General features: G+C 44.6%; 1 protein-coding gene across 1 annotated transcript; it reads right to left on the bottom strand.

The window, feature by feature from the left end:
- Positions 1 to 8,019: 8,019 nt before the first annotated feature.
- On the bottom strand, positions 8,020 to 11,608 carry CUNH9orf131 (chromosome unknown C9orf131 homolog). Its single transcript, XM_008054718.1, is given in 4 exon segments — positions 8,020 to 10,213; positions 10,215 to 10,297; positions 10,300 to 10,992; positions 11,378 to 11,608. Coding segments are annotated over 4 exon segments (3,201 nt in total).
- Between the last annotated feature and the right edge of the window lie 1,053 nt (positions 11,609 to 12,661).

The following is a 12,661-nucleotide window of genomic DNA, read 5'->3' as shown; positions in this document are numbered from 1 at the left end:
CCCCTGTGCCTGCTTCTTTTCCTGGGAAAGGCCTTGGGCTGTCCATCCAAGTGTGAAATCCTGGAAGTAAGATTGCACCTTCTTCCTCTTCTGATCAACATCGATATGCTGTCTCCTGCTACCTCATCCTGTGTCTGCAGTATCACTGGAGAGGACTGTGGTGGAGGGGGTACAGCCTGACGGAGCTCCAAATGTGGAGAATATGACACCTCTCTGCCTGTGTTGGATGTGGACGGTAAGGCTAGGCCTGCAGAGCCCAGTATCCTGACTAGGGACTGTATTGGGGTGCCCTCTGAAAGTCTTAGGGTTGCAAAAAAGTACAATCTCTGCAGGTGGATATTCTCTGTACTTGCTCTTAATGCATCTAAAAATTTCCAAACATTCATCTCCTGGTTGACGATCACTTACAATTATGTCCAGCTTTACTTTATGTAATTTGTATTATAAAAAAATAGCTTTTTGCTAATATAAAATTCTAGTATTGGATATTTTTTTCTAAAGTAAAACATCCTTCCCTGCTCACAGATTGTTCAGATGATTGTTTGCATAATTTTGTTCAAACAGGTATAGAGTATCCTCTTCATTCAGTGAGTACCAAAAGTAATCACTTAGTGTTTCTGGGGTTAGTACCATGATGTCGTACTCAAATAGAGAGCGTTGCAGAGAAGGTAATCCACTAACACAAATTTGTATTGGTTGGGTTTGGGCCGCACTCTGAAAAGACACAATCCCAAACGGCACAATCCTGAATAAAATATTGAAATCTCCAAAGATAAAAATTCCTAAGGTCTAAAATCCTGAAAATCACAATCCCGACAACATTTTAAAAATATAATTCTGGGAAAAGTAACACATTTTTAAGAGATTTATTTACATTTTTAAAAGGGTATTTATTTGAGAAACAGACGTGACAGAACACTTCATAGGTCACTTTATGCAATAAAATAGATATGACAACTTAAGTATTTTTACAAACATAAACTCAGGTATCCTAACAACAGTCGTATGATGTAACAGTTATGAACAGACAAACCTTGTTCATAAAGTAAATGAAATGTATAAACACATATTCTATGGTTGGTCAAAAAATGAAATGTATAAACATCTTTATGGTTGGTTATTATGGGTACCCAGCTTTATAACTGTAGTCATCTGAAATGCTGTGACAGACAACCTAAGTCTTGATGAGATGGGTCAAAAACTGCAATGGATCATCACTATATTTGTAGTCTTCCAAAGAGCCGAGGTTTGAAATTTTATCCTTCATAAATGTAGATGTACAAAAAAGACATCTCTTTATTAAAGTCTCAATGTTTTTATGTACACCCACAGTGCTTACATTGCAGGGTCAACATTGTGACAATGAAGTCAAGTTTCTGATGTTCAAGGCAGCAGAAGAAAAATTTGTTCCAGTTCAGAGACCAGTTCACCTCCGGGTAAATTGTGGTCTCTCCAGGACCCCTGCCTATTGGATAGTGCCTGCCAATATTGAGGGCAGATCTTCCCTACTTAGTTTACTCAGACTTACACACTAATCTATGGAATTGCTACCACAGACACCCAAAATAATGCTTTACCCGGTATCTAGATAGTCCTTGATCCAGTCAAAGTGATATCTAAAATTAAGCCAACCCCTTGTCAATGTGATGTGTACATTTCCTTAAAGCATTCTTAATTTCCAAATGGTGGAAATAGTGATATAATCTGTGTAGATTGATACAGTTATCCTAGTGTACAACCAATAGCACACATCCCCATAATTAAGCTTTTCACGATTTCAACATTGGAATTATCTTCCATTTTGGAATTTTGGGGATTTTAGACATTAGGGATTTAGACTAGAGATTTTGATCTTTTGTGACTTCAACATTTAGGATTGTTTTTGGGTTTTGTTTTGGTTTTTTTTTTTGAGTTGGAGTCTCACTCTGTCACCCAGGCTGGAGGGCAGTGGCTCGCTCCCGGCCACCACAGCTTCGATTGTCAGAGCTCAGACAATCCTGCCTCAGCCTTCCAAGTAACTGGAACTACAGCAATGCGCCACCATGCCTGGCTAATTTTTTGATTTATTGTAGAAATGAGAGTTCACCAAGTTGCCTGGGCTGGTCTCGAACCTGTGGAATCAGGCAATCCTCTCACCTTGGCCTCCCAAAGTGCTGGAATTATAGGCCTTTTTTTTTTTTTTTTTTTTTAATCAATGTTACGTAGGCTGGAGTGCAGTAGCACAGATCACAGCTCACTGCAACCTTGACTTCCTGGGCTCAGGTGATCCACCTCAACCTCTCAAGTAGCTAGAACTCCAAGCTTGCACCACCACACCTGGCTAATGAATTGTGTCTTTAAGGATTGTGATCAGCACGAGTATTGGTGATCCTGGGACTTATACTAATCAAGAAGACGAGTTCTAATAGATAGGTAATCTTTGAGGATATAAGATACGTGCATTGGTTGCTTAAATTGGAGCATCTCTGAATTCATGTGCTATGTAATGAATATTTTTGCATTTTTGGACTATCCCTTGTTTTAAGTGACTTTGCTCTACCAGATACTGTGTTTGGTCTTCATTTGGTTTTCCCAGCATGTAGATGTTCCTGATGGCTTAGCCTTTAGTCTTCCCACTCTGATTTTTGTCCTGTCTTATTCCTGTGGGTTGGCAGTCTAACCTCAGTGAAGGCCAAAGACAAGGTTATTTGGGGAAAGACTTTTGCTACCTCTCCATCAAGCTATGGGAACATAACACAAGGCAGGTGTCATTTTTCCCCCTGAAGATATTTAGAGATACTGGTTGATAGGTGATAGAAATTTGTGTTGGAATGATTGGTTTGCTTTCACTTGTCACAAAGTCTCTGCAGGGAAGACAGTTGAACCTCTATAGATTCTTTAGGAAAAAACAAGAGAAGACTTGTAGCCAGATGCCTTTCTTAGGAGGGTTGGTTCTAGTTCTGGCATCTGTGCTTATGGCAGTGTAGCTGTAAACAAGGTGCCTAGCTCTACTTCTTTTCTTTCTTTCCTTTTTTTTTTTTTTTGAGTTGGAGTGTCACTCTTGCCCAGGCTGGAGTGCAGTGACACACGACCACCGCAGCCTTCACCTGCTGGGCTCAGGCAAGCCTTCCAAGTAGCTGGAACTACAGGTGTGCACCGCCACGCCCAACTAATTTTTTGATTTATTGTAGAGACGGGGGGGTGGTCCTCACCAAGTTGCTCAGAACCCCTGGGCTCAGGCAATCCTTTCGTCTCTGCCTCCCAAAATGCTGAAATTATAGGCTTGAGCCACCGCACCCAGTTGCTTAGCTCTTTAGGGACCTGAGGTTCCTTAATCTAATAATATGATTGAAAATACTTCATAACTGCAGAAACCTGCATATTTACACCAAGAGGCAAATTGTATAGGCAGTCCATCTTCCCCCAATGTCCAGGGTTCCCAGAAAGAAATTGAACTGAGTTCTTACTGCACCTAATCACTTTGCATAGAGTAAGCACTGTTATTAGAGGATGGGTTTCTGACTAAGAATATGGCATCAAATAGAGGACCAAGAATGTGCCATAAAGGCAGAGGCAAAGGTGGAATTGTAAACCTTGTATCTTTAGATATATTTGGATCTGATACTGATCCTACAGATTGCCCTGAGAGTCCATTGGACACACGATGCATAAAGAACACAGGTCTGTCAGTCATTAATTCAACTGAACTGTGGCAATTGTCAAGTGGTTTGTTAACCCTTGTCTATACCTACAGCCTACTAAGAGTCTTAATACACTTAGTATAAGAGTTTCATTTTTCATAAATCTGTGCAGAAGAGCATAGACTTAAATGTTTCCATGTAGAGTAGAAATGTGTTGTCATTGAGACCACAGTAGTGGGAGAGGTAAAGTACCTTCAGTTCCACCCTTGGCCAGTAGGTGGTGAGTTTTGGACTCAGTCACTTATAGGCAGGTTTTGGCTGAAAGTTTTGGAACAGAACAGTGACATTAGTTGAGAGGAAGCAGAGGAACAGCATGTACCTTCTAACTGCATGGTTTTCTCAACCAAATGTACAACTAGAGGGGAATATGATATGATAGAGTGGAAGAAGAACTGGGCTGAGAATTTGGACTTGATCTCATGGAACCTAACTTTCAAAGTCATACTATCTGGAAACGGGTTCCATCTGCAAGGCATGCACAGTGTTAATGGGGCTGCAAGGAAGGGGAAATCATAACAAGGTAGTAAAATCTGAAAAGGCTAGAGAGGTAGTGTGAACTGAACCTTAAGGACACGTGGGAATCTATTGACATGGAGAAGTAAGAGAGCAGTTTGAGCAAAGTACAGGTCATAAATACAGGTCTTGTTTATGAAGCACAAGATAGACTAGCAAGGGAGTATGGAGGTGAATTTCAAGAGGTCAAAAACCATGTGAAGAACCCCAAATGCCAGGACAGAACTTTATCCTACAGGTGTGGGTCCTCTGGAGGAATCAGGCAGTGAAATGACATTTCAGTGTTATCAACCATACATGAACATTGTTATGTACTCTTAGACTATTCGCTTTAGCCATTTTTTATAGATGCAGTAATGTGCATTGTGAAAATTTAGAGAAATATAATCATAATTTTTATAATTAGTATTTCCAGTAACCAGAGGTCACATCTTACTAACTTTAGTTCATATGTTTCTGAATCTTTTTCTATGTGTGTATGTAAATTTGTGTCTATACATGTGTTTTAAAAACCAAATTGAAATCACACTCCTTAATTATTTGGTCAATAATCTCCACCTTTCACTTTAACTTTTTGGGGGGTTCATATCAAGCAATTCTATTGTTTTGGGATGCCAAAGTGGGAGGACTACTTGAAACCAGGAGTTTGAGACCAGCCTGGGCAACGTAGTGAAACTTTGTTTCATAAAAAACATTTATATTAATATATAGGGACATTCTTTTTACAATTATTACAAAGATGGAGGCAAACCAAGTGCAGTGGCTTGCTGCTGTAGTCCCAGCTACTTGGGACCTACACAGGGAGGCTAAAACAGGGGGATTGCTTGAGCCCAGGAGTTGAAGACCAGTGAGCTGTGATAATGCCACTACACTGGGTGACAGAGCAAGACTCTATCTTAAAAGGTCAAGAAACAATTTAAGTGGCTATAACATATTCAGAGTTTTCCCCAAGTGCCCCAAATAATGACATACACAGCTATTTTGACCAGTATCCAGTCTAGGACCACAGCTTGGCATCTGTTAGGTTCTTTCACTGAAACTTTTTTTTCCCCAAGGCTGGAGTGTAGAGGCTGTTCACAGTTGCATTCCCACTACTGATCAGCACAGGGGTTTTGACCTAGGCTGATTCGCCTCTTAGGCAACCTGTTGGTCTTCCACTTCTGGAAGGTCACCATGTTGGTGCCATACTTGGTGTGGATTCCTAATCAGCATAACACACTACAGCCCACAATTCTTGGGCTCAAGTGGTCCTCCTGCTTCAGCCTCCTTAGTAGCTTGGGACTACAGCCACATGCCACTGCACCTGGCCTTTTATGCAAACATTTATGACACTTGTGAAAGATTGGGGCAGTTGAATTCCAGAAAATTGTAGCCATTTGCACAATGGATTAGAAGAAACAAGGCAACCAATTTAGGGAAAAGTGATGACTAGACTATGACAACAGTGATGGTGGAGATGGAGAGGTGAAGATGGATTTGAAATACATTTTACAGGTATAATTGACATAAAAGTTTGATGACAGATTGGGGAGGAGTCAGGCTTCTGGCTTAGGTATTTAGGTGGATGTGATGCCTTTCAGTAAGAATGGGCACATTGGAGGAAAAGGTTAAAGAGAAAATGAGTATTTTTTTGACAAATTTTTGACAAGGTGAATATGAGATGCTGTCTAGTAGGCTGTTGGATATGTGAATCTGAAGCCTAGAGATGTTTAAAAATGTTTTGCAATATGGCATATTGAATGGACTCGACATTAATTCTATAAAAATGGTATTGGGAAATTGAATGTCATTGGGGAAGAAGTTAGAGTCTCACCTCATATAAAAATTGGCAATCTAAACATAAATACGCAAGACTATAAAAGTACCCAAAGAAAGTGTTTTAGAAGTCATAAAGAGGCCAGGCATGGTGGCTCACACCTATAATCCCAGCACTTTGGGAGGCCGAGGTGTGAGGATTGCCTGAGCCCATGGGTTCGAGACAAGCCTGGGCAACTTGATAAGACCTCATCTCTACAATAAATCAAAAAATTAGCTGGGCAAGGTGGTGCATGCCTGTAGTTCCAGCTACTTGGAAGGTTGAGGCAGAAGGATCACCTGAGCCCTGCAGGTCAAGACTGCAGTGGCTGTGAGCATGCCATTGCACTCTAGCCTGGGCAACAGAAATGAGACTCTCAAAAAGGAAAAAAAAAAAAGTCATAAAGTAGGCCAGGTGTGATGGCTCATACCTGTAATCCCAGCATTTTGGGAAGCTGAAGTGGGAGGATCGTTTGAGCCCATGAGTTCGAGACCAACCTAGGCAACATGGTGAGACCTTGTCTCTACAAAAAGTGAAAAAATTATCCAGGCATGGTAACTCATACCTGTAGTCTCAGCTACTTGGGAGGCTCAGGCGGAAGGACCACCTGAGCCCAGGAGTTCAAGACTGGTGAGCCATGATTGTGCCACAGCACTTCAGCCTGGGCAGCAGAGTGAGACCCTGACTTAAAAAAAGGAAAAATAAGTCATAAAGTAAAATGTTAGTAGATTAACTACGTAAAAAACTTACGTAGTAAGTATGCATAATAGGTTGAGTTAATATCTCTGGTAGGCAGGATAATGGTCCCTGAAGTGTTCACATCCTAATCTCTAAAACCTGTACATATATTATTTTACATGGAAAAGGAGAATTAAGGTCACTACTCAACTGACTTTAAAATCGGAAGAGTGTCCTGAATTATCCAGTTGAACCCATTGCAAGCACTAGGATCCTTAAAAGTGGAAGAGGGAGGCAAAAGAGATCAGAGTGATGCGACATGAGAAGAACTTGCCTTTGAAGACGGAGGAAGGGGGCCAGTAGCTAAGGAATGTGGGCTGCCTCTAGAAACTGGGAGAGGCAAGGAGTGAGTCCTACCCAGAACCTCTATAGGTAAAGGAATGTAACCCTGCCAACTCCCTGATTTTAGTAGCCCTGTGAGACAACACTGTCAGACTTCTGACGAAATAAATTTATGTTTCTGATAATTTGTTACAGCCACCATAGAAAACTAGTAAGTAAAGGGGCTGGTGTGGTGACTCACACTTGTAATCCTAACACTTTGGGAGGCTGAGGAGGAAGGATCAGTTGGGACCAGGAGTTTGAGATCAGTCTGGGCAACAGAGTGAGTCCCTTGTCTCTGGAGAGGAAGGGAGGGAGGGAGGGAAGGAAAGAAGGGAGAGATGAGTAAAGGATATGAACTGGCAATTAGAGAAGAAATCCAGATACTTACTAAACATATGAAAAGGCACTTCTTTTATGGTCTTGGGGATGGATTAGCTGACCAAGGGAGAAAAAAAGAGCAGAGTGGAGAAGAAATGGTAGGAAAGATATGTGGGGAACTTGTGGGTCAAGGAGGTGAAGAAGAGGGCGTTCATACCCAAGCCCAAGAACACCTGTCTAGACCCAGACTAGTTGTGCTCATGTGAATGAATGTATTTTTTCTGTCCACATGCTATAAAGTTTCTCTCCAGGGCATCTTTGGGCTGTGCTCCCCTGGCCCTACAGCCTCACCCTGTAGAATATAGGGATGTGTGAACTCTGTATGTTATCATCTGTAAAAGAAAATGATGCCTGCAGAATCCTGAACTCTCTACTTCTAGTACCTGATCATGAGGAAATATGGCTGCAGCAGAAGTTTATTTGGAACTGACATTCCCAGTACCCTGAATTCCAAAGAAGACATGAGTGGGATTTGTGTAGTTCAACTAGTTTATTAGGATTTCTTCTGCTTGTCTCCCCATCTTCCCACACTCTACCTAGTTTGGCGTCAGGTCTTGGAGCACTAAGTGCCAATTCTGCCAACCTTTTCCTCTACTGACTAGATTTAGTAGACAGATTCCATGGTTTACCCAGAAATGTGGTCAATACCTTTTGGAGACTCCCGATAGGGGGAGCCTTGGTTGTAGGGGAGGAGAGATGTTTCTCCATGTGGGCCCAAGGACAGTGCTTACAGTGGCGAGGGTTAAGGATGTCACCAACTCCCAGCCCTGGCCCTGGCTGATCCTGGAGACCTGAAGTCTTGGGGAGGAGCTGCTGGGGAAGAGCAGTTTGTTGAGCGCTCTGGGCCCTGTGCCAAGAACTTGGGGAAAGTCTGCTTACAGGGTCCCCCAGTCTTTGCGCCTGGGCAGGATGGCTCTTCCCTGTGACAGAGAATGATGCCAGTCTTGCATTCCCTTCTTCATGGTCTCCTGCTTTGGGTTTCCTGGGGCTTTCTCTCTTGGCTGAAGATAGGGCTGAAGCCCTGTCCAGTCTCTTGCCTGAGGCCAGAATCCCAGGGTTTGAAGACTCTGCCGGGCCTTGATAGTTCTCATCAGCCTTCAGGTGGACACACGTCCCTTGGGATGGGACCTGGGCCACCATCTTCTTTCTCTCTTCTCTCTGAGGCCTTTGTTCTGCCCTGCCAGACTCTCGTGGCTGAGGCTGGGAGGAGGATTCAGAGTGATGGCGGTGGGATGCCCGAACCAGCTGAAGTACTGTGCACTGAACTTTTGGGGAGTGACAGCTTGAAGAGTGGGGGCATGGGTTGGGGAGATAAGTCTTCTTTGGGGGGCAGGAAGAGAGTCTCCAGGAGTCTGGCGTTGTGGAGGTCAGGGCAGAGGAGCTGCAAAATGGTTGACTTTGGCCAAGGGGCCTGGAAACAGGGCTCTGATGCAGTTTCTTCAGCTTGAGTTTCAACTCTCTGCTCCAGTGCCAGGCATGGGTCCTAGGGTATGGAAGCACCTCTGGGACAGCATCTCTCTGGGAAGGTGGGGCCTCTGCCTTAGCTCCTGGCAACATCTCTCCCTTGAGAAGGTCAGGATGGCTGGGCTCAGTGCTCACAGCTTCAGCTAGGGTGGGAGGCCAGGGTCCTGGCTGTAGGGGATCCACTGCTACAGGCCTGGGGCCCTGGGGGACTTCTCTTTGTTGTGCATTTCTCCACACAAATTCAAGGTCAATGTGGTGATCCTCTGGTAGAGGAGCAGAGAGTGAGCTGGGGGCTGAACACTCAGAGGTCCAGCAGTTCTTTCTCTGCTCCTCCACTGCTTCCCCCTCAGGCTTATAGTTGCATTGGTCTTCAATAGGCTCACTTATGTTGGACTTTGAAACATAGCTTAGGGGTGGGCTAAGGCTCCAATCTGGGAACGCAGGAACACAGCAGTTTTCTTTCTGCTCCATGTCCCCCTCCACAGGCTCAGAGTCAGGTGAGACTCCCAGGGGGCTGGCTGGAGCAAGCAGGTCTTGGGGTGAGCTACAAGCTGGGAGCTTAGAGGCCCAGGAGTTCTTTATCCTGTGTATGTCCCCACATCTAACCTCGGAATCAAACAGGAACCCCATGGGGCTAACTCTGAGGGGCTCTGGTACAAGAGTTGGGGGTGGGCTGAAGACCAGAGATGGGGGCTCAGGAGCCTGGAAATTCTTGGAATGCTCAGTGTCCTCCTTCCCTGTAGTTTCTGATCCAGTGAGGCCTTCCACAGGGTTGATTCTACAAAGGGGCAGCTCTGTAAGGGGGCCTAGAGGTGCACTAGGAGCAGGGTCTGAGAAACCAGACAGGACTCCCTGGCAGCCCATTACTAGAGACTCTAGCAGAGGAGCTGAGGGAAGTCTGGGAGGTAAAACTGGGTCTACAGAGACCAAAAGATTTTCTGTACTCTGCATCCCCTTCCATGAAGTCTCAGATCCCGAGGGGACACATGCAGGGCTGGCTCCGTGAAGCCCTGGGTTGAGGTCCAAGGTTGGAGCCTCAAAGGCCCAGGGCTTTCCTGAGTTTTCTCTGTATCCCCACTGGGGCTCATATCCAGGTGGATATTCCAGGGGACTTTCTCCCTGGAGTTTTGGCAGGGAGTCTAGAGGAGGGCAAGGGGCTGGCATTGAAGACTCAGAGGCCCAAGGGTTTTCTTTGTATCCCACGGTTCCCCAGGAGTCCTTAGGTATAGAAAGTCCTTCTTCAGGGCTGATTTTTTTTGTTTCTGACAGAGAAGATGGGACTTGGTAGGGGGGTCGAATTGGAGGCCCAGAAGCTTGTGGGCTCTTTATATCCTGTGGTTCCCAACTGAGACTCATATCCAGGGGGAACTTCCAGGGGGCTAGTTCCAGGGGGCTAGTTCCAGGGAGCTGTGTGGGTGCCTCAGTGCCAGACAGGACTCCCTTGTGGTCTGCTGGCAAGACTTTAAGGTGAACAGGTAGTGATGGGGCATAAGGAGAAGGCGGAGGTGGAAGTAGCTGAGGATCAGGGGCCTTTTCCATATCTTCCATAGTATGGGCATCATGGGTAGGAAAATGGGTTGGGGAGTGATACCAGGGAAGCAATAGGTTGGACCTAGGTAGGAAGGCAAACTTGTTGAAGAAGACGGGACAGAGAGACAACTTCAGGGGAGAGGAGCCACCTGAGCTCAGGAAGATGCCCTCCAAGGACTCACTGTGCAGAGAGGGGAGACCCCAGAAGAGCTGGCTTTTTCTGTGCTGCCAGGGGCTCTCTGATGCTATCTTGTGCCTTGCAGATAAATTAGTCAGTATCTGGAAGGTGGGGAAGAGTCTGGAAGGGCTTGGGGGCTGTGTGAGCATTTGCTCTGGTACTCCTGTGGCCTTGGGGAGGTCCTCAGAACCACAGGATGTCTGGGCTGGAGCTGTGGTGGCTTGCTCTTCAATGGGGGCTTCTTTGGGAGGGGAGCATGGCTTCAATGGATCCAGAGATATCTCTTCTTCCTCCTCCTCCTCCTCCTCTTCCTCCTCCTCCTCTTCCTCTGTCTCTGATTTCTGCTTCCAGAGGTGATCAAGGAAGGCCACATGATACAGAAGTGGTAGGCTCTGGGGAGTAGAGAAATACACAATCAGGCATGAAGCCTTTTCAGAGACATGAATTTTGTTATGAAGCCCTTAGTCTCTGCGTCACATCCAGAGTGAACACTCAGTCACCTGGCCCCACATCTGTGATCAGTCACTTACCCAGCTCTTCATCTAGTAGTAATGGTCATTACCCAATCCTCATTTGGAGATTAGCATTCCCTCACATAACCATACATCTGTAGGGCCAATGATCACTCATCTGGTGTCAATGGTCACTCACCCAGCCTCACATCAAGGGCTTCTAATCACTCACCTGGGCTCACATCCATGTCAATGAATCCTCACCTTACATCGCATGTGATGTCAACAGTTATTAACTGCATATCCATAGTCAGAGGTCACATACCTTGCCCAGCATCATGTCCCCAGAGCACCAGGGATGAAGCTGTTGGAAACTTCCAAGCTGCTGCCACTTCCGGATCTGCCAAAACATGAATAGGAATAATATCACCAAGTTCCCTGGACTCTGGAGGCAGCTGCTGCCACAGTGTCTGCAGGCCATGGCTTGGGTCAATAGGTTCCAGAGAAGCTCCATATCACCCTCAACCCCGAGCAGGTCCTCTAGCAACCATGCCATTTTTCTTAGTCTAGTGGCAGTTTACTCTGAGGTCATCACTGCATCACAGAAAAAAGAATTCCATCCCCCACGTGGGCCCAGGCCTAACAGCCCTCTCTCTGAAAATTTAATACCATAAAATTGCTCCCATTAGACAACTCATGCTTCATACAGTGAAATCTAAGTAATCCTCTTTTGATTACCATGGTCAGAATTATGCTTTGAGCGTTGTGGTTAAGTACATGGATTCTAACTTTGAACCACCTTATCCAAATCCTAATTTTGCCACTTTCTACCTGTGAGACCTCGGTTAAACCTCTTAATCATTCAGTGCCTCCGTTTTTCACCTATAAAATGGGAATATTATTATTATTATTATTATTATTACTAGAGACGGGGACTCACTATGTTGCTCAGGCTGATTTTAAACTCCTGGGCTCAAGGAATCCTGCTGTCTCAGTCTCCCAAGTAGCTGGGCTTATAAGCACACACCACTACACCTGGTAAAATAATATTATTACTTAATGCATAGTGTTATTTTTGAGGATTAAATGAATAAATGTATATCATTAGAATAACACCTGGTACATAATGTGTGCTATATTCGAATGTTATTTCTTTTTAAAGTTTCTGATTTTAAACTTCATTCTATCTTTAATAGATGGGATCTGTCCCTTCCTTTTTATGCTCATATCAGCTGTGAACTGTCTTATTTAACTTTAGGTTGCCTGAGATCTTTTTGAGAAGCATTCATGTTAAGAATGACAAATGAATCAAATGTGCTTGGCCATTCCCTCTTCATTTGCTCCATTTACCCCTAAAATCACCACTGTGTTCCATGTCAACCCTTCCTTTCAGAGTCAAACTTCAATCCCTGCCTTCCGAGTACAATTTAACGCTCCCCTTCCCCCTCCTCTCCCGATCAAAAGCCAACTTAGTCTGGTGGAAAGTGTGCTGAGCTGAAAGTGCTCTGTCACTGATTGGTCACATGATCTTGAGAAAAGAGAGGTTTCTCCATTGGTACCATGAGTTGCACTAGATTGATTCATTCATGCAACATTTATTGAGTGCCTA

This window comes from Carlito syrichta, unplaced genomic scaffold (genome assembly GCF_000164805.1).
Source record: "Carlito syrichta isolate Samal-C Ts95f unplaced genomic scaffold, Tarsius_syrichta-2.0.1 Scaffold79434, whole genome shotgun sequence".
In the NCBI taxonomy this organism is placed as follows: Eukaryota; Metazoa; Chordata; class Mammalia; order Primates; family Tarsiidae; genus Carlito; species Carlito syrichta.
The sequence above is the reverse complement of the archived record's forward strand: the minus strand, read 5'-3'. Positions and strand labels throughout refer to the sequence as shown.